Source organism: Ruditapes philippinarum, unplaced genomic scaffold (genome assembly GCF_026571515.1).
Source record: "Ruditapes philippinarum isolate M1 unplaced genomic scaffold, ASM2657151v2 ctg222_1_1_1_1, whole genome shotgun sequence".
NCBI classification, from domain to species: domain Eukaryota; kingdom Metazoa; phylum Mollusca; class Bivalvia; order Venerida; family Veneridae; genus Ruditapes; species Ruditapes philippinarum.
Window position 1 is genome coordinate 139,096 of NW_026858054.1, and position 26,440 is coordinate 165,535.

Below are 26,440 nucleotides of genomic sequence, written 5' to 3' on the forward strand. Positions count from 1 at the left end.
CACCTGGAAATACAAATATCACTAACCTGATAGAATACTTAATTTATTTATTTTGTTCAACCTTAAAGGCCCATTATGTCCAAAAATGCTTTTATTTATATTTCTCAAAAGCTTTTTATTTTTGGTGCATTTTAACAGTTTTCAGAGAGTTTCTCATTGGCTAATTACCTCACCAGAACCATTTTTTTTTCTTTTGATGTTTTTGGCAATGAGTACACTTATAGTGATTGAGTATTCTGTACAGAAGTCAAATAACTATTTTGTTTACACTTTACTGCTTTATGACAAATACTTACATCGGAAATACTTTCAAATTTAAGTCTACTTTGTCAGATTAAAACATCAAACATGCTTTTAAACCAGTATTTTAACATTATAAAACCCCTTGTTTCCTGGGTCTAAGAAAGTTAAAACGTAATCATTGTTGAGTCATGTGCCTTTCATGACCTTTTTTTTTTTTAAATAACTTTTTCAATGAGTGTAAGGATAAAATGGCTAGAAAGAGTATTGCTTAAAAAACTAAGGAGTAGCCTGGAACCCCGTTGTATCGATCTAGTTAATTGAGGTTTATGTTTTATTTGAACTGCTCTTATAGAGGGTTGACCGCAAAACTGTTGTAAGTCTTTCTTTAAATCATATAAGTTACTGCGGTCAACCTTCGTTGTGCTTCCCGTAACTAAATTATACAGTTTGAATGTCTCGAACCCATCATCCCAGGGTTGCAAGGCAGACACCTAAACCACTCAGCCACTGCTCCCCTTAAACTAGTCTTGATATTACTTTTTATAGAATGTATTCAGGCTTATTTAAGCTTTATAAAGGCTTTAAGCTATATTTCGGCCGACTGTAATCAGTGTATTATTTGTTCGAATCCCGATAACCTTAGTAATAACTAAAACTGACAGAATAATGTTTGTAAATTACCAGTACAGCTGGTTATACATGTGCAGTATCATTCTTATAGTTATAATTAAAATGTGCAGCTTTTTATTTAGTTAGAATATCATTTGCATTTAATTTGGTTTCCTTTTGTAACTCATGCTTTAATTTAGAGACACCATTTCTTAACCCTTCAACTGTTTGAACCCAAATTGATAAATTAGCCTCTGCCATCAAGCTCTAAACTGTTGATAGCTTATTTTTTGTATTATAATACTGATATCCCTTAAACTTTGAATGGATTGTCTTAAATTTAACGCAGGAAATTCATTCCACAATCTCAGTAGGTTAAAATCTCCCAAGAATACACAATGAAGATAAACACAACTTAATTATACAGCTTTTAAATTTGGAAACTTAAAACTCACAAGTTATAGCTTTACACCCTGTAACTTCTACAGAAATGTTTTATGCTTTACAAATATGATACTTTGGTGCTATAAGCATGAGCAAAATAACATTGTACTACTGGTTTAATAACTGAAAATACTTTTTATCTAGCAACACTTGAAATCTGATATTTTCTAATCAGACCAGACTTACTATGTTACTGTAGAAATTTTATAAATAAATTCTTACTATATTTCATCAGTAATCATGACTAAAGATCACAAAGGCTCAGTTACCTTATACCATTTTACCAACTTTCCAATGCTGAATTTTCTTCAGATCTTTCTCTGAATTTCCATCACTGATTCATTCAATGTCATTGCTTATTATTGTCTATACAGATCTGAGTAAAGCTTGAATTTCATTCTGCACCATTTATAGGGGTAAAATTAATTTGGATATAAAATGAACAACAAAAACTAAAGAAAACGTAGAACAAAGTTTTAATGCATATTTTGTCAATTTAACATTATCACACAATTCTGGTAGAGGATTCAATTTCATTTGTAGCGTATAAACGTAAAGTAAATTAAGGGACGGCATATCACAGCTCTAATAACATTTTCTGCCAGAAAGAGAAAGAAATAACAAAATGTTAAAGAACATGATAATTATTATCAAAACCTAAAATTTGTTCATTAACATATCAATTAAATTAATAATTAACTTAGCAAAAGAACAATACATAGCACCTGTTATTCAGACAACCTATCTGTTGTTAATGTCTCTTTAGTTTAAACACTTTTGACTTGCCTGACAAAATTTATTTTCATTTTATTTCTTCAACAAGAATAAAATGATCTTAAAAACATTTTAAATGAAAAACTACACATGAAATCATCGTTTTTGGAATTCTTTCTTCAATCATCATAATCTTCTATGATGTATTCCTCCTCCTCTTCCTGTGAGGATTTTAAATTTGATTGGCTGTTGCTTATGACATCATCAGTATCCCCTGGCAACACAGATTGTTCTGATTTTTGATTGACTGATTGACTTGCATCATCATCTTCCATATCTATTTCTTTTTCATCAAGTTTTTCATACCTGAAATCATTTTATAAGAAACATGTAAGCCAGCCATCATAAGTACAATTTCTCACAGCGTTCATGTTAGGATAACAGAGAATGTCAAAAAGTACTTTTCTTAATCCAGAGTTTGACCCATTGGCCAATATTGACATTAATGTATTTAGGTCTTTACCAGATATAATTGCAACTGTTTCAAACATTTATCTTTAAATCATTTCCATTTACAAAATGTTGGATTTTTTGTGAGTTTAAATTCAACAAACAGAAGATATCTTTAATGAATCTGTGTTTTATTCTGTGGAATTTCTTGAATAATGGTGAAATCTGTTTGAAATCGGACTATTAAGTTGAAAGTTCCTTTCTTACAAAAGCCATATTTGTCACAGTTTCATACAATTTGAATTTAAACAAAACTCACAAAAGCTTTGAGGAATTTTTTCTGAATAAATTTTATGAACAATAACTAAAACATGTAAACAAAACTCCAAATGATACAAAAATGCAGATGTTTAAGCACATTATGCAAACTTAAACAAGAGCTTACAGCAAGAACTAAACTGTAGAAAAATCACAACATACCTGCTGGTTTTATGACTAGAAAATCTGCAAATTTCCTGCATAAATGATATTTGACCTGAAATGAAAGCAAATAAGAAGTTAATATTATGATGCAATGCAACTAAACCAGGTTTTCAAGGTTCATTTTTTTCAGATGCTTCATCATCAAGTGCCCTGGTACACATTGTCAGCATTTTGCAATTCACGGCTTTGACAAAATCTCGAAATTCTTTGCAAATATTCTGTCAAAATACTGGTCAGTGTTATAGAATTTGTACAGTTGTAGAAAATAAGAGAAATACCTACCAGTATCATGAAGAGTTGTATTTATAAGTGAGGTGTATGGTATTAATTCTGTCTGTAAAACAACTGGTGGAGCCCGGTAACCTGAAGTTAAACAAATATCAAAAATAAAACATTTTTACTTGTAAAAATATCAACACATCTCAACAAAGTGCTATAATTAAAATAACACCTCTTTAATTCTTATAGTATTATGCCAAGTTTTATTGTGTAGTTACTGTAACAAAACCAAAAGCAAACAGCACTTGCTGTATAAATTCAGAGGGGAAAATCTGCATTTCTAAAAATGTTTGCACTATCTAATTTTACTCAACATTACAATAAAAAAATGTTTTATTTCATGCATTATTTAGTGAACTCTTTTTTAATGCAAGCAATTTTAATAATTACATTCCAATTGTAGTTGAAATTAAAAACTTGTTAAACTCACTTCGGAACAGATATCTTGCAGTTTCAGAATTTTGTCTTGCCTGAAATATATAGTGATGAAATAATTAAATATTTTACACCTGTATCAACAGAAAGCAAGGCACAGCATGAGAATCTTATTTACACTTTTATTTCTGACATTACCACTGAAAGAGGCAGAAATGGGCATAAACTCCCCATCAGATAGATCATCTTATGATTCAAATTTTCATGAAGTTTCACACAAGTATTTGTCTTACTGTTCTGCTAAATGGAAGTCCAGGTGCAACAAATTACTTTTTTTTCCTGCTCAAACTGGATCCTAATATTAAATACCAACATGCCCACAGGCAGCTGAATAGCTTTAACATCTGCAAGAATTCATTTTTCAAAGGTGGTTCTCTAACTGATATAGGTAAAAGGAGAGAATTACGCAATTAGAAACTATAATCAACTAAAAGAGACTTGGAAATAAGTAACTGAGCATAAGTCATAGAACATACTTGTTTGGAAGCTGTATACCACTGTGGTTTATGTAGAGGTTTCCAGCCAAGACCTCCGCCCCCACTGTCTGTATGTCGGGCTCGACTACTGTTTGAGAACATGATACCTCTTGTGGCAACTGATGCTGCATACTGCTGTAGTGCTGACCTAGACTAAATAGGTAACAGCATAGAGGGTTTGAATGACATGAAGTCAGAAGTTTATTTATCATCTAAATTCATAACATTTATAGCAAAATGGATATTAGATATATAAAATTGTATACATAAAACAAAAAGACTTGGGGAAATGACTGTAAGCTTAATTCTGATAAAATCAACATATGGTTAACTTGGTGGATAGTCCTATCACATGAATTTACATCTGCAGCAGGGAGTTTAAGTCAGTGAGCATGACCTTTTCATAAACAAGAGGGCCATGATGGCCCTTGATCGCTCACCTGAATTATCAAACTCATCCAAACAATTACCTAGACAAGCATTCTGACCAAGTCTCATGACAGGTGAGTCAAAAATGTGACCACTACAGTGTTAACAAGGATTATCCAATATTTGAGCAGTGCGACCTAGTTTTTTACCCAGGTGACACATATTCAAACTTGACCTAGAAATCATCAAACAAACTTTCAGACCAATTTCCAGGATACTTGGATCAAAACAGTAGCAACTAGAGTGTTAACAAGATTTTCTATTTTTAGCTCCGGTGACCTAGTTTCACATGCGATTTCGAACTAATCCAAGCAATTACCTAGACAAGCATCCTGACCAAGTTTGATGATAATCGAGTCGAAAATGTCACCACTAGAATGTTAACAAGGTTTTTCCATATTTGGGCGGTGTGACCTAGTTTTTCATCAAGAATGACCCATGTTTGATCTTGACTTAGAAATCATCAAAAAAAACTTTCAGACCAATTAACAGAATATTTGGATCACAACAGTAGCCACTAGAGTGTTAACAAGATTTTCTATTTTTAGCTCATGTGACCTAGTTTTTCATCCGAGATGTCCATGTTCAATTTATTCCAAGCAATGACCTATTCAAGTTTCCTGACCAAGTTTGATGACAATTGAGTCAAAATTGTGACCACTAGAGTGTTAACATAAGGTTTTTCTATTTTTAGCTCCTGTGACCTAGTTTTTCATCAGAGATGACCCATGTTCGAACTCATCCGAGCTATCACCTAGACAAGCATCTTGATCAAGTTTGATGATGATTGATGCAAAAATGTGACCGCTAAAGTGTTAACAAGGTTTTTCTATTTATAGCTCCGGTGACCTAGTTTTTCATCCGAGATGACCCATATTCGAACTCATCTGAGCTATTATCTAAACAAGCATCCTGACAAAGTTTGATGATGATTGGGTCAAAAATGTGACCACTAGAGTGTTCACAAGGTTTTTCTATTTTTAGCTCCTGTGACCTAGTTTTTCATCAGAGATGACCCATGTTCGAACTCATCCAAGCAATTGACTAGACAAGCATTCTGACCAAGTTTGATGATGATTGGTTCAAAAATGTGACCACTAGAGTGTTCACAAGGTTTTTCTATTTATAGCTCCTGTGACCTACTTTTTCATCCGAGATGACCCATGTTCGAACTCATCCGAGCTATCACCTAGACAAACATCCTGCCCAAGTTTGATGATGATTGGGTCAAAAATATTACCTCTAGAGTGTTCACAAAGTTTTTCTATTTTTAGCTCTTGTGACCTAGTTTTTCATCCGAGATGACCCATGTTCGAACTCATCCGAGCCTTCAACTAGATAAGCATCCTGACCAAGTTTGATGATGATTGAGGCAAAAATGCGACCGCTAGAGTGTTCACAAGCAATTGTGGACAGCCGGACGGACGACGGACGACGGACATTCACCGATCCTAAAAGCTCACCCTGAGCAAGCTCAGGTGAGCTAAAAAAACCCATTAAACTTAGAAGTAAAATTCATCAGTTGCATGAATATGTTAAGGTGACAACAGACACTTTCCGTGGTACTCACATAAATGTCATTTAAACCAACTTATTTTAGTAATAATTGTTATTTATTTAATCTTTGTGCATTAAATGTCAATGATCATCATAAAAAAATAACATATTTGAAAAAAATGCCTTTGTAAATGATTGATTTTTATAAAAAATCCTAAAATTTTAAATCGTCATATCAAAGTCATTTTTTATTTTTTTGTTATCAAACTTTTGGAAAATAAGCATACTTATAATATCTAGGGAACTGTGTCTCAAATTTTTTCTATCTTTTCTCAAAAAAATATTACGTAACATCAAACAATTTATGCGTCTTTTTAACCATACATATTACGTAAATAAAGATAATTAAGTTGCTGATTGAGCAAACAAAAATCCCTGACACGGTTCCCTCTGTAAATGAATTCCCTTTCATGTGCTTTAAACCGCATGTTAATTGCTTGATTATTAAAAAAGTTATGTCGATTCAAAGTTAGTCTGACTCGCATCAAACGAAGTGTCATAAATCGGCTGCTCTTTCTCTGGGATCCCTACTTTTCACGCTAAATAATTGCATAATACACAAATATCGCACCAGAGAGGGTCACAGGTTACGGTAACATACTCTAACAACATTTTATGACCCAGTGACATCTGACCAATTAAAAAGTTGCTGATTAATATCAGTTTATAACAGAAAGTTCTTCAAATCTTAACGTGATTTACTGTCTGTCTGGTATCGGTCGCACATGTCACGTGACTTTCGGTAAAATTTGAGGCACTCGGTGGGAGGGAATGGAACGTATTTGAGCACCGCTAGCGTGGTATTTAATTGGTTCAATTTATTATCATCAGCATTATTATTATATTATACCAGTGTCACTCTGTGTATTCCTGTATGAAATTCCGTTAAAATATAAATTAAAGTAACAAAAAACTGTGCTTCTGACGGTATTTTAAAGGCCATGGTAGATGTACAAATAAGAACGGGATATTATATATTTTTTCCTCCAAATTGATAATGCTTCACATATTTTAATAGAAATAAAAGGTATCACTCGATCATTATGATCTGACCTTCTTGACTTCTATTATCATGAAAATCATCTATGCACGGCATAGATATCCAGTTTCTACTGGGATATACAATAAATTCCATACTTGTCCCAGGTTTATTAGAACTGGCGAACAATTTATTCAAGGCATTCACTGATAATATATATTAACATCTTTTTTTATTGATTCATAGAGAAATAATCATCCTTAAACAATCTAAAATGGTTTAGAAATTTGTCAGGGACATCTTATAGGCGTTCACATAAAAATGTTGTGTGTTTTTGTTGTTGTTTTACTTGACATTGTTAGAAAACAAAGTTGAGTGTAAAGCAAGCCGTTGAATCCGTACAAAAGTCCATAAACTCAATGTAATATCTATCAGATTAACGGGACAGACAAATTATTTTCACACATTATGGATATTTTAGCAACTATATTTTTAATCAACCCCGTGGTCTTGCGATTTGCTGCTATGCTTAATTATTCATGTTTCATACATTATGTTACAGACATTGGCCGACAATTTCTTATTTTATAAAAATGGCTAAATGTTGAGATATTCATAAAAGATGTACGGTATTTGTATGATACATGAATTACGAGTAGTATGGACCAGTATGGACTGGTAATTCACGGATATATGGAACTACCGATTTCCCTCATTGATGCCTCAACAGGGGGCGGAGCGTTATCGATAATTGACAGGTTACATGAATAGCAGATAAAAATGGTACAGGTACAATTTTAAAACGTTTAAAAACACATATTTTGGACTAACTGCTTCCAAAATTAAATCTTGAATGTGTTCAGAAAAGGTTGATAAATCTACTAAGCAAAAAATCTCATTTTAGGTAATTTCAGTGATAATTGACTCCATTGTCACCTTAAAGCTACATTATGTCCATCCAAGGGTATATAGTGAGTAAACAGGTGAAAGTCAAAATAAGTTTACATTTTGCCATAATTCCTTTCAATCTTAAAATTTACTTCCCATGACTGATAAATAACTCGCGCCACCCAAGGAAATTTCTATAAATATCCAGTCATTTATCTGTAACGTTCAATTTATAAAAACAGTGGGGCAGTCTTTTTATATTCTAAGCAGATTTATATTTTATCTTAAAATTTTTCCAACATCAACTGTTGGTCCATCAACATTATAACAGTCAATCTTTTAAAATATGAAAGTTCAACTTGAAGATGTGAAAAAATGACCAAAAAGTCATTTTTAACAAATATCGGGGTATATGATATTATATTCAGTTATGAAAGCATGATAAACTTACAGCCCAATCTATGGTTAGATAATCAGCATCACTGATGTATTCACTAGCTGTGACTAAATCCTCTATACTGGAGAAAAACTCAACATAGTTCTGATGTAGGTAAGCACCAAAGAAATCTCCTGACAGATGTGACCTCTCTACAACGTCCTTCATAAATACAAACATTTTGTCAAAAAAAAAAATTCAAAATTTACCTATTAACAGTCTTATGAAACTCAATACAATTCTTACAAAATCATCCTTAATAACAATACTAATACTGAAAGTTACCTAAGATAGTATTTCATGTACACCTTACATTAATTCATAATCAATTTGTCATAGATATATTAACATTGTACTGTTTTATTCTGTCATAAAAAGGTCTACAATCTTTAGCAGCAGCCATATTCATGAAAAAATTTCAAACCATGCCTTAATTCAAGACAACCAATAAATATTTAAGCTTAGAAATAGTAAGAATGTAATAAACTTATGTCTACAATAGACAATATTCCAGCCTATAATAATAATATGGCTCTTTTCTAGCTTATGCCGATAGGAAAAGACTATAGATGGGTCATCCTAATGTTATTTCAGGTGAAATTGGCATCAGATTGGAACAATTGACCTTGTATCACTATCAGCAAGATAGTGTTTACCTCAGGATCAACTTGTAGAGGGTCTCTATAATACTGTGATAGATGTGATGGTAAAACTGCTCGGTTTTCTTCATCCTCACCTGGATCAGTTCCTGTAACCATACAGAAATATGTACATAATATTTTGAAGAAGTTTTTATTAAAATTAGACAGTAGTACATTGTATCATGCTTAAATGCACAATTATTTCCTACAATTATGTACACAAATAATCTCTATGGCATAACTCTTTTCTTAAGACTGAACAGTTAAAGTATAGTTAACAAAATACCTGCTGAAATTCTTACATGGACAATTAAAACTTCTATTTTTTAAACTATTAATTTAATGGTATCAAAATAAAAATTTGAAGTTATTCAGCCAACAATATAGACATGACAAGACTGTACAGATGTACAGGCTGGCCTTACTCTATACTTCTGGCGGAAGGCTTATTACTTTTTGTTCTAGCAGGTTGAGTGTAGGGTGCAAAGCTCTGTAATAGGTGTGTATTCACAAAATTCTATAAACTTTATCTTGTAGCATGATATTGATATACAAGCCTCTGTAAACATATCTACAAGACTTCAGAAGAATAATTACAGTTAGAACACAATTATTACCCAAAACTTACTTTTACAGTAAAGTATTTTTCCAAGAGCTCTAAACAAGAACAATGATGTATCTCGGCCACCTATAGACATAAGTTCCTCATCCTTCTGGGAGCTGCTGGTTTTACTCAATGTCTTCTTTGTGGTAGATCCTTTCTTTCCTGTCGTTGATGATTTCTTGGTTAATCTTGTCTTACCTTTAGAATAACTTGCAGCTGCTAAATCACATGTGTCTATAAATATAACAATAAAATATTTGACAAAGTAAATCTTACATGTATACAAGTTCATATAATTTCTTGTAATTTGGATCATTCAAAAGATTTGCTTGCATAACCTTATTTTACAGATCAATTTTAGTTGTCAATGGACTTTTGCTGCCCAGAAAAACTAATGTTTATGTTAATCATAATCTAACATTTGTATGAATATGCTTGCAAGCAAACATTCTTGATACTTTGCTTAAGCAGCAAAATTACTGTTTCCCTCTGACTGACTGTTTTATAAATACCGATGGACTTCAGTTTTAAGCCTTTACAGTCATATAATAAAACTGCAGATAGTGTAAAGCAACTTGAATATCATATAAATAAAATATGTCTTATAGATCAATTCTCTTTATGAAAAGTAACTCTGAAAATGAAATATGCATCACCATAATGCCTTATATGTGTGAAAATATAAAGTAGTGCGTTTAATATAAATTTTAATGTCACTGACACCATTACATTCACATAATATATGTATATGTTGCAATATGTTGATATTGAATAATTCTTTTTATTTAATGTCTGTCATTGTATTGTATTGTACTGAGACTACTGTTGTAGTCATATTTTGTGTCAGGTAAATCTTAACCAGACTGTTGTTGTTCATACATGTATGTAGCTTATGAATTTAAGAATTGTTCTTCTACATATTATATATTCACCAATGAATAAAAAAACAACAACAATATGAGTATGGTATAAACCAGCCGTACCTTTTAGACAAGCAAACTGTAAGGCATTGATGGCACCTCTGATATCTCCAGCACTCGCCATGGCAATAGATTCTATCACAGACTTAGATGGCACAGTAAATTTATGACTACCTTTCAATGATTCCTCCGTGGCTACTTTAGTCAGTATCTTGGTCATACTCGTCATAGCAACTGGATTAAAACTGTGGGGGAAAAGGAAGACAAGAATTAAAAAGGATAAATGAGCTGCGTCACGACAAAACCTACATAATGGGTTTGCGACCAGCATGGATCCCGACCAGCCTGCGCATCTGCACAGTTTGATCAGGATCCATGCTGTTCGCTATCAGTTTTTCTACTTGTTATAGAGTTTGGAGATACTTCTTTTACTTGTGAATAAAGAAATGTTGCAATTTAAATTTTTTTTGTAGAGTTTGAAGTAGCTATGAATATGTAAATGGTGACAGAGTGTCTTTTGAACTTTGACTTGTGTAGAAAAAGAAACACACAGACATAAGCAATTTTTAAGACAGAGGTGGGAACAAAGGCAAATTTTACCAATATTTTCCCGATTTTTTTCAAACATTGATAAAAACCATAGCATCACTCTGGCCTTTTGAAAACTACAAAATGTAGCTTTGTAGTTTCTTCACAGGAACAACCGACACATTATAGGTCATATGGAGACATTTCAGCTTTACTGGTGGAGGAAAACCTCAGGTGCCCTTCCTTGCATTATTTCAGGCACGAATGGGAACTTGAGTAGAACAACCGACGTTCCGAAAGCTAGCTGGATAGCTTCCTCACATGAAACAATCCAAAGTCCCTTTCGGGATTCAAATCCACAATGGTGAGGGGCAAGTGGTTTGAAGTCAACAACCTTAATCACTCTGTCACGGACGCCCCACAGCAACATGTAAACAGTGAATGAAAACTTCTGTGTTATTGTAAAACTATACCTGATATTTTCTATGTTGAGCTGGGCTTGTAGGTCCTTGGGAAAGAGCAGCCTCTCATTAGAATCCCCACTAGTACTGTCACTAACTATGAATATAAGTGGACTTCCTCCAACCTGCACATACCTCCTGTATAACATATCAAAAAAAAAAAAAGTAGGAAAACTTGTACTTTGTTGCAATAGTAACAATTACACTTTAGACTTATAGTAAGTTCAATATAGAAATCAACTCCAGTTTCAATTTAAAAATATATTGTTTAATTTTGAAAAAATATACAACATTTCGACTCGAAAGACTTCATCAGGTATACTTATTTACAGGAAATGACTTATCAAATTTTCATATTTGCTTTATATTATATATAGTTCATTATAATTATTATATTATAGTATCGCAATTGATTTTACCTGCAAATATTTGAAGACTCTATTTAGTAGAGAGAAGATGTAGATTCTGGATATTTTTTAAAAAAGTATTTGTAAAACATTTTCAACAAACAACAAGCTCCATTAGTTTACTATCTTACCTTAAAATGTCATGAAATGGAGCTGCTTCTCTGAAGAACATGTTCGGGAAGTCCTGAAATAGGTAAACTATTGTAACATGAACTCAAACAAAGCGAACTATTGTTAAGAATTCAATTTAAAAACAACACGATACATGTTTTTCCCCTAATAAAACAATGATTCAAGTTTTCTCCAGATAAAACAATGACTTAAATACTGTCATCTACAAGGGATCTTTGCAATTTTTGTTTTTGGTTATTTCTAAAACAGTTGTGGCTGTCTAAAATCTGATTGTTTCCTAAAACATCTACCCAACAAAACTAACTGAAGAAAAGTATTTTGATACACATTCTATCTTGTTCATTCGTTCCATTTCGGGCTCTTTCAGAGAAATATATATTTGTAAGAAAACGTAATGGTTCAGAAAACTATTATAATTAAAGTGGATAATTCTTCATTGGGCACATTTTCCATATTCTTTTTCAAATATTGATAAAAACCATGGTATCAATAAGATATTCATATAAGAAGTTGCTTGAAAAAAAAATGCTGATAAAAATTTAATTGATTTAAAATGAATTTTCATAATTTATTTTGTTATAGAATCATGTATCACAAACTTGCCAACAACTTCCATATATAATTATTTTGTGGTTTGCTGTTACTAAATACTTTTCAACATAATTATTTATTGAATTACAGACCTTCCATTATAAACAATCTGATAAATACTTATAAACATACTTACTTCAACCAGGATAATTCTCCTCGTCATTACACCACCACCACCACCAAATATATCCAGTGTATTATACTTGTTTGCTCTTAACAAAAATTCCTGAAACTGGGATTTTTGAGAGCTTGAGATCCCTGCTTCTATACGAGACCCTATAAAAATAAACATTCTCTTTTGTTGTAAAACATTAAAAAAGAAATAACATTAACATTAAGAATTGAACCCGACAAATGCTTAATTAATGATACAAGAGTTTGAATGGGATTATACATTTTTGAATCTGAAACAAAAACACATTGTAAAGCCAATATTGTCATAGTTCTGTGTAAAATATCTGGTCATTCAGTCACCAACATTTGAGGGCTTCTTCAATGAATTATCACAGATGCTTGCACAACCCTCATTCCAGACTATTCCAATCCTGCACTGTTTTGTACAGATTGATTTTTTGTATGTATCAAATGTATGAACTGACATATTCTTAGAATAGAAATCTACAGTTTCAACTCCCAAAAGAATTATAAACCATCTATAAACAAGATTGCATTTGAGAAAAATGCTATGCTACCGCATTAATACAACACTAAATAGTAGTGTAGGAACAGATTTTTTTTCATGATTACATCAAAGGACAACACAGTAAGACACTTTGTCAAAATCTAGGTCAAGAGATTGAAGATTTTTCAAGTTTTTACATTATACATATAAGGAAAACTATCGCCTCTGAGTCAGGGCAATTTTAACACTAGGGGCATAATTAAAACAACTTTAGTAGAGGACCCATAGATGATATTACATACCAAATATCAAAGCTCTAAGCCTTGTACCTTTTATACTATATGTACATAGTAAATGACCCCTGGGGGTGGGGCCAATTTTGACCCCAGGGCTATAATTTGTACAATCTTGCTAGAGGTTCACTACATAATGTTTCATGCAAAATATCTTAACTCTAGCCTTTGTAAATTTAGAGAAGATGATTTTTTAAGTTTTTACTATATACATATAAGGAAAACCTATGGCCCCCGGGCGGGGCTAATTTTGACACTAGAGGCAAAATTTGAACAACTTTGTTAGAGTACCTATAGATGATATCATTTAACAAATATTAAAGCTCTAAGCCTTGTACCTTCAGACAGAAAGATTTTTTGATTTTTTACTATATGTACATATAGTGAAAATCAATGACCCCCGGGGCGGGGGCAATTTTTACCCCAGGGCTGTAATTTGAACAGTCTTGCTAGAAGTTCACTTCACAATGTTTCATGCAAAATATCTTACCTCTAGCATTTGTCAATTGCTAGAAGATATTTTTTTTAACTTTTTACTATAATTCATTAAGGGTCTACCAGACAATGCCTTATGCAAAATATCTAAGCTCTAGGCGTTTTAGGTCTTTACAAGAAGGTATTTTAAGTTTTTACTATATGTACATATAGTGAAAATCAATGACCCCGGGGGCGGGGCCGATTTGGACCCCAGGGCTATAATTTGAACAATCTTATTAAGGGTCTACCAGACAATGCCTTATGCAAAATATCTAAGCTCTAGGCGTTTTAGGTCTTTACAAGAAGGTATTTTAAGTTTTTACTATAGGTACATATAGTGAAAATCAATGACCCCCAGGGCAGGCTGATTTTGACCCCAGGGCTATAATTTGAACAATCTTGATAGAGGTCTACCAGACAATGCCTTATGCAAAATATCTAAGCTCTAGGTTTTTTGGGTCTTTATAAGAAGATTTTTTTAATTTATTCTTATAATTCCTTTTGGTTGCCATGGCAACCAGATTTCTGCATGGAATGAAATTCTTTGAACAACTTTGGAAGCCCTTCACCCAAGGATCAATCCTGCAAAGTTTGGTTGAAATTGGACTAGTGGTTTTTCACAAGAAGATTTTTTAAGTTCACTATATAATCTATATAACACACACACACACACAAACACACAGGTGAATCGCTATATGCCACCACATCGCAGATGCTGCGGTGGCATAAAAACCAATGAGTAATAAAATGAACAAATCTTGATAAAATCTGTTATATTCTCAAGAAAACTGGTTTTGAAATATAACAATTATTTTAATGAATTGTAGCAGTACTAAATCATACTAGATTTCCAGTCACTGCTTGTAGAGAATCCTTCACTATAATCATCAGCTAGAGGATTTGACCATTCATGTAGCTCACACCGAAGCTCCTTGGCTAGCACCTTAACTGTGGCAGTTTTACCAACACCTGCTGGTCCAGTCAATAACAATATTGGGGGTAACTGAATTAGAAAGCATAATAAACATTTATCTATGAGATATTTCGACGTGAAAACAATGACTTTATAATTCTTTATCCTAAAAAAAAAACATGTGAATTAGAGATAATTATATAAAATATATTTTTGATAAAAATTCAAACATCAATGTGCACAAATCATAAAATTTTGTGCCATGAAGTAATATTAAGGAAACAAATTCAAACTGTCACTACAAATAACAGTGCAAAACATTAATTTGGATTTTAAACACATGTAAAATGAAAGCTGTCAAAAAATCCCCAGCTCCTTATGTTAGAAGTATAGTTTACAAACAGGCATTAGTACCGTAAATGTAAAAGACAATACCTGCAAGAATTATAAAGATAAAACTTGCACACAACCCCATTCCCCAAGAATTTTCTAAGCTCAAAAAAGGGGATTTAAGTTACATGTGTTGGTCAATTATCCAACTATCAGCCCCTGTATTGTGATTCATTACGGAGATAAATTCTTTAAGAAGATATTGAGTTAACTCACAAGTGTATAATTCACTCTAGAATTATGGACTTGGTGAGTTATCTACAATAATGGCCATGAAACAAGTTTGAAGTTTCATGTCATTAATAAGACAAAATTTTGCAAGTAAGATCTTAACAACCAAAAATTTCAAGGTTCAAAATTTAGTGTTAATCCATGCCAAATTTTGTGATAAAAAAATGCAAGTTTCAACCCTTAACCTACTCATGCTTCTAGTGCAGACAAAGATTAGCCAGCACATCTATTCACTTTTCAGTCAGTACATATTTTGAAATTTTCCCTAAAACTGATTGATGGTTTTGTCCAGGTTTAAAGATGGACATGTCTATTTAAGATATTAAGCATGGTACTTGAGAAATGAAATATTATGCAACCACTGAACAAAGAGTTACAGCAACACCCCAGAGCAAGTAAGTTTGCTCAACAATTGCTCAACAATTGTGCCACAAGTTCTGTTCCTTCACACTCATTAAAATGCATCTTATACCAATTATGAAACAGGGAAATAAGTCAGACTTGAAATGTGTATAAACAGTCAAACTTTGTATTCATATATTTTATCAAGTATGAAAAATGTGCACCTTTTTCTTCTGTATATGTCCACTTATCCATTGTTCCACATCTGCTATCTTCTTCTTATGTACAGCCAAATCTCCCTGCAAAAATTAAGTCAAATTATATTTGCCCATTATAGCAATGATTTTGTGCATGTGCCAATTGCTCTTGTAACATAATCAGCTCTTATAATATAATCAATCACTTTTGCAGCAGGTATATAGCCTTATATATGGCTTATACACTTTAAAAACCAGTGGTTGAAATAAATCTTTGTTTTGTGTTATTGGTTCAGTCTAAAGCATATCAACAATATATCAATATTTGATGACCTGTATTGGCTATACACTGACCTACAGTACTGAGTATTACTTACTTATATTTCTCTTTTATGTCTGTTTTCATTATTTCAGTGCATACAATTATTATGTGCATGATTTTTTATAATATTTGTCAAATGCCATAAAATATGTCCATTACATACTGACAAGATGTCCTTTTGATACTTGCTTCTGTACACCTTTTAGATGAACTTTACCTAGATGAATTTTAATTTCTAGACATTTCATTAATAAGTCAAATTTATCATTTTTTCAATCAGTATTGATTAGCAATCGACAGAAAAATATTGACAATACATCAATATCCTTTCTATCTATGATAACTCTAAAAGAAAATACAGCTCCAGTATCCATTTGTTGTATGAATCAATATTACATCCATATTCAAAGATAATGCAAATTCGAAACTTTTTTTTCAATAAAAAAAAAATTCTTGCAATTTTATAATGTAATTCTTAATACCTGGTTTGTTGGAGCATATTTATCTGACCACAGTGTAATGTCAGGCCCAGAATTAGCCCTCCGTGTAACTAATTTCTGTGGAGGAATTCCTTCATGTCCATTAGATATAGATTGGTGAGGTCTTTTCAAACTTGAGGTCTTGTCAGCCCTGATATTGCTTGAATGTCTTGGTGGTTTTGACTTCACATCAGAAAAGTCATCAAACCCATCAAATGCTGATGAAACCCATTGAGTGGCTTTCTGCTCAAACAAAGTTTGTTTGAAATTGTCAAAGTAAGTACAGTAATGCTAGTAAATGATTAGCACAATACATTTTCCTGGCAATTTTCCCAAAGGAAATATTGTTACTATTATGATTTTTTCAAATAACATTTACGTTTCTTATTCCCATTTGCTTTAACGTTTTTGTAACCCGCCCTTCCCCCACCACACTCAATTCATACTTTTCTTAGTGAAAAAATCAAAATGTAACTAAATAACTAATGATCAATCAGTAACTACAGGATATAGGTAAAATATATGTAAAACAAAAAAGTCATGCAACTTTAAAGAAAGAATACAATATTAAAGTCTGGATTTAAAACCCAAAAACAATACACTCTAATGAAAGTTAGGTAAAAATAAATTAGTGATTAATACAAAAACTGTATGTAAGATGGGTTGGCAAATACATGTAGTTAAGAATATTCACTAACTTTTGTACTGGACACTTTAACCACTGGTTTATCTGTCTTTCTGGTTGAGGAACAGGTTACTGGAAGAGGATCTAAAATAATACAGTCATCATCATCATCATCTGCCCATAAGCTTGTCAATTTACTTTGTTTCCTACTCTGTAAAAGAAAAGCAATAAACTGTCAACCTTTACAAATGTCAGAAAAATACATATCAGCTATGAATTTGTTATTTGCAAGTTGCATGTGACAGTAGGAGAGTACCTTAAGTACATTGTATTTGGAATCCCTGCAAGAGCTGTCAGTAGGCTTATGTTGTATTGAAAACTTGCAGACTTGAAATAAAACTTATCTTATCTAAATCATAAAAAGTACTTGAATTTTCTTATAGCTTGATAGTCAAACAAAAGCCTTGATATTGTTGGAATTAAGAGGAAGATTAAAACACATGATATACATGTAGATATAGTTTTACAAAGGGCCACATTTCATTTAAAATCCATGCCAGAGTAATAGGTTTTGAACTCACAAGTACATTGTAGTCTGCATAATGGCCAAAAGAATGAGCACTCATGCAAAATGACTTCTACAAAATTCTAGAGACACTTGTAAAGAGTACATAATCAAGCAAAACCAATTAAACCTAGAGAATTAAGATAATGCTTGTCTGCTAAGAATTATTTAAAATTCTTAGTTCCAAAGAGGTGTAGCAGGAGAGGGCTACTTCCGAGGCAACAGGTTGCAAAAATATCACAACCTGGCTTCGCAAGTTCCTCTCCTTTTTTCTTGCTACTGATTTATATAGCCTGAAGCTTGGTCTCTCCTCATCCCTTTAATTCCGAATATTTACTGCAGGAAATGACAAAAACACCAAGTTTCCAGTTCTGATTTTTAATACAGAATTATATACATATGACAATGTTCTTTATTCAAACATATAAACTACTGTCTGATAGACATTAAATTCTATAATAACTACCAAATTTAATTTAAAGAACTTTCAATGCAGAAAAATGGAAAAGAGATATAATGTACTTTTACTGTAATAAAGAAATACTTAATAATTTACTTTAACTTTTAATAAAAAAAATACCTAATAAATTAAGATAGGGGAAGGGGCAGTAACTTGGCTTTGTAACCTTTGCTACCAATGACCCCAATAAAATATGACCTTATAATCCAAAGTAATTATTATTTCCAAACAACCAATATATAAACTTATTATTTTAAACATTTAGCTTCATAAATATAAATTCAGAATAATTACCAAAAGCAAAATTATTAAAGTTTTATACCTGAGATCTTTATCTTGACAATTTTAATTGCTAATAATGTACTCGATATTCTGTGTATAAACTATTTTATAAAATGCAACAAACTATAATTTCATGTACTAAAAAGGAAAGGGAAATAACAATTTATAACCTAATTCAGTAAGTGTCAAAAATCAGAACATTTATTTACAAAGGGAAACAACCTGCCCTACTACAGAGGCATAACTCCAAAAAACATTTTTTAAAGAATTCTTTCACTTGTCTAACAACTACACCATGTCATGATAAAGAAGTATCTTTTTGATAGCTTTACTATGTTTGAAAAATGGGTTACATGGAAGTTTCTGCACAAGTTCAACAACAACAATGCCACAGAAATCATAAAAGCTCAACTTTTCCTTTGAAAAAAAACAACATCATAATAGTTTGACTTTTTCTTTGAAACATATGAGCTAAAAATGAATAAAGCCTATGGAATTTAGATGAAACTTTAACAGAGCAAAGACTTATTCTGAACTATAATGGCACCGATTTGGGCGGAAATGTTTGGGCAATTTAGGGCTGAAACGTCTTGGGGCCGAAAAGATTCGAAATTGTATGAAACAGTATAAAAAATAATTAGTAACTTGGACCACAACTTGAATTAAACATGCGCTTGAATTTTGTGTATCATTTTTGCTCAAAATATATTAAGAAATCAGGAGGCGTTCCTGCAGTCTAAACTAGAGTGTATCCTCGGGTGGCCATGATTCGTTCCCGTCAGTGTTATTTCTCACTTTATTAGATAGAGGCCTTAGCCTTTTGATTTTGGAGTCTGTTATATAAGTAGTAAAATCACTGTTACCCTAAGCATTTTATAGTGCTAGTTTGATACACTATATTTCCTTATGATTCAAGAGTTCTATGATAAAGAAATTTTGCGGATACATTAAATTTACTTTGATGTATAAATATATTCACGGATTTTTATTACAAGGATCGGACACTTTCGTTTAGCTTAAAGTCTCGTCGCGCGCATGCGCGGAATCGGATAAAGGTGAACAGAATGAGATGGTGGAACGCTCGGTGTGCGAAATATGACAGATTTTCACTAGAGTATGTGGTGTTATTGCAGCTTTGTGAAAAATTATACACATATGAATGTATTGATACAGTATTATTTTATGTCGCTAAAGTATTAATATATGAAAATATGCCGATAGAACGCTGCAACGCTTAGTTAAAAAGTACCTATTTAAAAAATATTCGTCAATTGTTTAGGCAGGCATACTCTCTACATTTTGACGCCCTTTTACTTAAAGCATAAATTATTACCGCGATTCAGATTAAGATAATTATTTTTTACATGGTTTAATGGTGGCATTGCAAAAAATTGTTTCTTGATTGCTAAAATACTTTTAAAGAAATTCATGTTTGAAATGTGTCTTTATTTCTGTGAATTATTTTCAAATGATTTGTACATTTTTTATTTGAATTACCTGTATATTAGTATAAATATAGTAAATATTCTACTTATTAGTGTATTAAATATATTTTCAGATCATTCTAGACAAGCGTTCATATATAGATGAATTCATTAGATTGGCAAGGAAGAAACTTTTATTGGCATATAGAACAGCTGTTTTATAATATTATTTTTTATTTTGAAACAGATTTTTTTAATAGTTATCCTTCACAATTCACGTCAAATGATTTATTTGTCATATGTTTATTTTCATTATTTTTCAAAGAAAGGACTATACAAATTGAGTTGTTTATTTTCAATTTCATTTATAAATGTTAATAAAGAAAATAGATTTACATTGTATTTATATATATCCTCTTCAGAATCATTTTCTTACCACACATGCCATAGACTGTAGTTAAAGACCGCGCACATACAAAATTCTATTTGTTTTTGAAGATTGAGCGTTGCAATTATCACATGTAACCTGGTAATGAAAGTTTGAAAATAAAATTTTTCAATTATCACTTGTTACCTGGTCACTGGTTACTTGTACCCCCCTTCAAAAGTAATTTAACTTGAACTTGAAAGAAATTTAAGCGATGTGTAAAAAATAATCAAAAGTTACTTTTATTTCGCAAAATCCTGACTCAAACTGAAAAGATTTTTATTGTTTTTCTAGCGTAACATTAAAAAGTATCATTAATATCTTTCTACAGGCATTCAAATAAAAAGAATAATTAAAATATACGGATTGAAATATACGAGTGACATTAAAAAGGCCGGAATCGAGACAGCCACACTTAACTGTTACGATGATTGTCTACTTCACTGCACCGACATTTGAAAACAGATTTACAAAAAATAATAATGATATAAATGATGAATGAAATTTGAATATTCTATGAATATGGCAATATTTACAATCTCAGCAATATTTTGTACTAAAAAAAATGAATAAATTTTCTTCACGTGTTGAGCGAATTGTAAAGGCAGCAATACATTACCCGTAAAACAATTGTGCGTTAATAAATTTGACTACATAACCAAATAAATCTTAAATATTTCATCTTTAATCATCTGTGAATAACTTACATCGGCTTCTTTTTTATTTTGAAATTGAAATTATTATGGTACCGTGCTAATAAATTTCAAATACCTGCCTTTTATATAAAAAATGTAAATTTACCGCGGATTTCGTCAAGTTAATTTTTTAATCGTCGTTGCCGACAGATAAACTGTACTTTTAAAAAATAAATTAGATATTTGAATTAAACAAGTATTTTTCTTCAAAATAAACTTTAAATTTCCAAAATCGGATAATAAATAAAAAAGCTATATGGTATTTTGTTAAGTAGGTATCCGTTGCGAACGGGCATTTACGCTTAGCGCCGGTATATTATCGATCGATGTACCTTTATCGGGTGCACGACAAGATATTTAAGCATTTACTTAGGGTTAACTGGGACTGTCCGATCCCTGTAATATAAATCCGTGATATATTTAACTGTTTTCTTTATTAACTGACATTTGTTGAGACTTTCTGACATAGGCCATAGGTGTTCGGCGCGTTGATTGGTCACTACCCCCGCACCCCCCCCCTCACCCCCACACTCACTCTACAGCCCTCCTACCTCTCAAAACCATGTAAAATACAGTATTTTTTATTTGAAACATGTTTTAATATTTAGTTTATGCTTTGAATTCAATAACATTCATTTCCTACAAAAAATAAAAAATTGATACATCTATATTTAGTAAAGGTATGCAACTCGCCGCTCAATTTTCAGCACTCATCTTAATATGAACTCCATAACTTCAACATTTTTTCACCAATTTTCAATATTTTGGTACCAAATGGTAGGGAATTGATTACTCTTGAAGGAAATAAAGCTGTCATTACGATCATTTCAAGTTATCAGAAGATGTGTAATCTCAAACTCACCGCAAGTGTAACTCGGCAGTGATCTGACCGCTGGGTTTTCTTCAAAATTACCCGACTAAACGGCAGTTTATTCGAAATGAATGAATATTTCATTGTATTGCACATATAAATATGATCAAATTATATTATTATTTGTAATAACTGTTCAATCAAAACATCTTATAAAACTATAACAAACCTTTTTTCCGATATGCCAAATTCTCCAATCCAAAATGAAAGTACACAATCATGTATAAACGGAAGCATTCATATGGAGTATTTTCATTGGTCGTGTGAAAACCTTAGACCAATGAAAATACTCCGTACAAAAAATTAAGAGGAGAGCACTCTGTAGAACTATTACTTGCATTATAATTTGGAATTTAACATATAGGAAAAAAGGTTTGTTATAGTTTTATAAGATGTTTTGATTGAACAGTTATTACAAATAATAATATAATTTGATCATAATATATGCGCAATACAATGAAATATTCATTCATTTCGAATAAACTGCCGTTTAGTCGGGTAATTTTGAAGAAAACCCAGCGGTCAGATCACTGTCGAGTTACACTTGCGGTGAGTTTGAGATTACACATCTTCTGATAACTTGAAATGATCGTAATGACAGCTTTATTTCCTTCAAGAGTAATCAATTCCCTACCATTTGGTACCAAAATATTGAAAATTGGTGAAGAATGTTGAAGTTAGGAGTTCATATTAAGACGAGTGCTGAAAATTGAGCGGCGAGTTGCATACCTTTACTATATATATAAGTATCAATTTTTTTATTTTTTGTAGGAAATGAAGGTTATTGAATTAAAAGCATAAACCAAATATTAAAACATGTTTCAAATGAAAAATACTGCATTTTACATGGTTTTGAGAGGTAGGAGGGCTGTAGAGTGGGTGTGGGGGTGAGGGGTGCGGGGGTAGTGACCAATCAACGCGCCGAACACCTATGACATAGGCCTACACAGTAAGGGTGTTGACTCTAGGACAGGGACGAATTTAGGACACCCGACGATATATCCCCTCTCTTTAATATCATTTTGTTACCTCTTTTTCATGAATGTTAAATTCGTAATACTAGTAAACATACATGATGAAATTTTATATCCAAATTTATGCTTGTCCGAAATTAAAGCAAAATTAGGATGTATCAGTAAACCATTGGTACATATTGTAAAAGAAACAACAGGTTTATATATCAGTTTCAACATGTATATAATGAAAATTTACCATTGCTGCCTATGTCATTTGGAATATAGCGAGATATATTATTAAAATAAAAAGTTTTTCGAATTTGTTGAACAACTCAACTATATCCCGTCTCACACCGTACCATGGAATTCAGGAAAGAGTGGACGCCCCCCCCCCCCCGTGTCTCAAACATTAAATAACTACCTATTATGTTCCTTTTTGAAAGATCTAGGTGAAAAAAAAACTTTTTAAAGACAGATATCGACTGAGGGTCGTACATGTAGAAAGATCTAATAAATATGTTGCTGCCATTGTAATTTGCGTTAAATTGTATAACAAACAAAATATTCTATTAGACAAGGTAACAGCATACATGACTTATCAGTACATGCATTTGCCAAAACATTTTGCAGCTGTTGCACCTTTCAGTGTCTCCCATGAACAGAATCAAACTGACCTTTGTACTGTTGTAAAGTTGCCGACTTGGAATAAAACTTATCTTATCTTATCTTACCTCCATTGTTCAATATTTTCATAAATAACATATTTTTGTTTATAAATAAAACCATATATATGTGCATCACTTATACATTTCATATCATTGTTAAAGTTGTCTTTCTGGGGAAGGGCTTAATCTAATGTTGTAAGAACTTGTTGCCCAACACATTTGCATTTTGATATATACTCATTATTTGTATGATATATTTGTAAACATGTATTAAATGCAATAAAATATGTTTAAACTAAAGTTGTAAATACTGTCGATTGTTTGATAGTTCTTATCAAATATATTCAAATCAATATTGTATAAAGCTGACACAAAGTTATTTTTGGGAAAAAAAATCTGAAAAAGGATAGATATCTCGCAAGCAAAAGAAAACTTACAAAGTTAAAAAGTGAAAATTGTAGATTCGGTTTGTTCAAGAGAGATCATGAACGCTGCAACATCCCTGCATCATGCCCCAGCACTAGCTAGCAATGTTAAACACAATATTGTACATTGGAATCAATGATCCCCCCGAAGGACCAGAAAAATATATAAAATTTATAACATTATATAGAAGTGAAGCGCTGCATGTCAGCAATAGACACCTGCCGTTGTGTTGATATATAAACACCTTAAAAAGGGAACGTCCATCGAGTGCAACGAAAAAGAAAGTTGCAAACTCGGTTTGATCTAGTCTGACCATGGGAGCAAATCTATTCACGACACATACATTTTTTCTAAACGTTAAGTTCGCCACTTTTGAGTTTTATCGACACGTGACTGTTTAAAGTTCTAACATTTATTGGACAGTTCAGTCTTCGCTCGATTCTTCTTTGCTTAAAATGACAATGATCTACTCTTCAAATATGTATAACGTTATCAATTTCACAATTTTCCCCCCAAAATTTGACTTCTACATTTTGGTCAATAAGGCTATAAAAACTATACACGTAGCTCAGTGAGTTCATATCAAATAGTTATTGTACAGTGCGCCTTAAGCAGGACTTCGCTGTTTACCTGTCTGCTAGTCTCAATATCAACTAATAACTGCAAATCGGCTCTTACTCGGCAGTAATTAGTGTAGCCACTTTTTCATGAAGAAACCAGTGCTGATAGTGAAAATTGTGATTGGCATATTTTAATTAGCCAGGTCAGGTGTTTCTAAAAAGGCTGATAACACTGTAGCAATGTGAGGATACATTCATTTTTATTACATAGATAATGCACGTGGAGCTCAGCTCGCAGAGACAAATGAGTACACAGTAACTTTTTGATATCCTTTTAACTCTAAGAAAAATGTCAATTATTAATTGCTGACTGTTTATATTTTCTAGAAAAAGTGAGCAAAACATTATGTTGTTTCATATGACAGGAATGAATTGCATTAACAATCCTAGGTATTGTTGAAAACTCATTGTTTTACATGCCAGATTAAGTAATTGGACCCCCATCCTTGTTTGTACGTGACTGCTGGGGAAACATAATGTTATGTTTAATTAAAGAGGTGACACTTTCTATATTTTTATCTTTTATCGAGTTGTAAGAGCCGATTTGCAGTTATATGGGTAAGAGTTCGATAAGACTCCCTACGGTCGTCTTAATACGAACTCTTACCCATACAAATTCCCTGTGCGACCTGCACTTCTTGAAAATTAGATTCCCGACGGGTGAGCTAACTTTCCCAAATAACAACCTTAATTATCCAACGTAAGGTACCTGGCAATGTTGCATACGAACATAAGGCCTTTATACAGTTCTGACACCATGTTATGCCATGGGCATATCCATTTATCCGTGTGCTCTACAAAGTTTTATATTCTACACCTTAGTATATTTTTGATATATGCATGCAAGTGTCCGTGAATATATCAACACGATCTCTTTAATACAAAGGGGCTCTACGCATCTATCTATCATATATATTCATACTTTATTTTTGTCTCATTCGTATACATACATTTTTATACATATTTACACATATTCACATAAAATCTGCATACGACCATTCTATTTAAGAATTTTAAGAGACATTATATCAATGATAAACATATTCAAGACCTATACAGTTAGTCTAAGACTAAAATCAAATAGTAAAATTACAATGTATTTAAACAAAATATTAAAAGTAAGGTAACCATCGCTAATCGAAAAATAAAAACTGCTAAGAAATTGAGAATTGTAAATCGGAGCCCTATCGCGCCTATAAAAACGTTTTAAAAGATCGATTATCATCCAAGATAAGATCTTGCATGACCTGATTAGCAAGGATTACCTTAACCTAGGTAAAATACATTATCATGTTTAAATCAAATATAATGGCATTATTTACAAGAGAATAAAAGACGACGTTGTAGAATGTTAAAACAGGTTTTGGCACAATAACGTATCATTTCAGTTTTAGTGAACAGAAATATTAATTGTTCATTTTTTGACATTTGTAAAAATGCACTATATACTGT

At 32.1% G+C, this 26,440-nt stretch overlaps 1 protein-coding gene across 1 annotated transcript; it reads right to left on the minus strand.

Annotated features, from left to right (window-relative positions):
* Window positions 1–1,758: 1,758 nt before the first annotated feature.
* LOC132751940 (cell cycle checkpoint protein RAD17-like) lies at window positions 1,759–23,625 on the minus strand. The gene is made up of 17 exons (XM_060742162.1): window positions 23,534–23,625; window positions 17,671–17,808; window positions 16,976–17,215; window positions 16,199–16,273; window positions 14,942–15,101; window positions 12,843–12,982; window positions 12,115–12,167; window positions 11,589–11,714; window positions 10,651–10,832; window positions 9,692–9,901; window positions 9,079–9,170; window positions 8,438–8,584; window positions 4,134–4,286; window positions 3,653–3,692; window positions 3,226–3,306; window positions 2,941–2,995; window positions 1,759–2,376 (listed from the first exon to the last, which is right to left on the minus strand). Exons 1-17 carry the CDS (start codon window positions 23,534–23,536, stop codon window positions 2,190–2,192), a joined length of 2,082 nt encoding a protein of 693 aa, XP_060598145.1. The 5' UTR covers window positions 23,537–23,625; the 3' UTR covers window positions 1,759–2,189.
* Between the last annotated feature and the right edge of the window lie 2,815 nt (window positions 23,626–26,440).

Bases quoted from the DNA above. Each gene is read 5' to 3' on its own strand.
- LOC132751940 (XM_060742162.1), bottom strand. The intron at 12,168-12,842 runs GTAAGTATGTTT...TACCTATTTCAG, and splicing joins GGAGAATTATCCTGGTTGAA to GACTTCCCGAACATGTTCTT. The intron at 9,171-9,691 runs GTAAGTTTTGGG...GTATGGTTACAG, and splicing joins AAAAATACTTTACTGTAAAA to GAACTGATCCAGGTGAGGAT.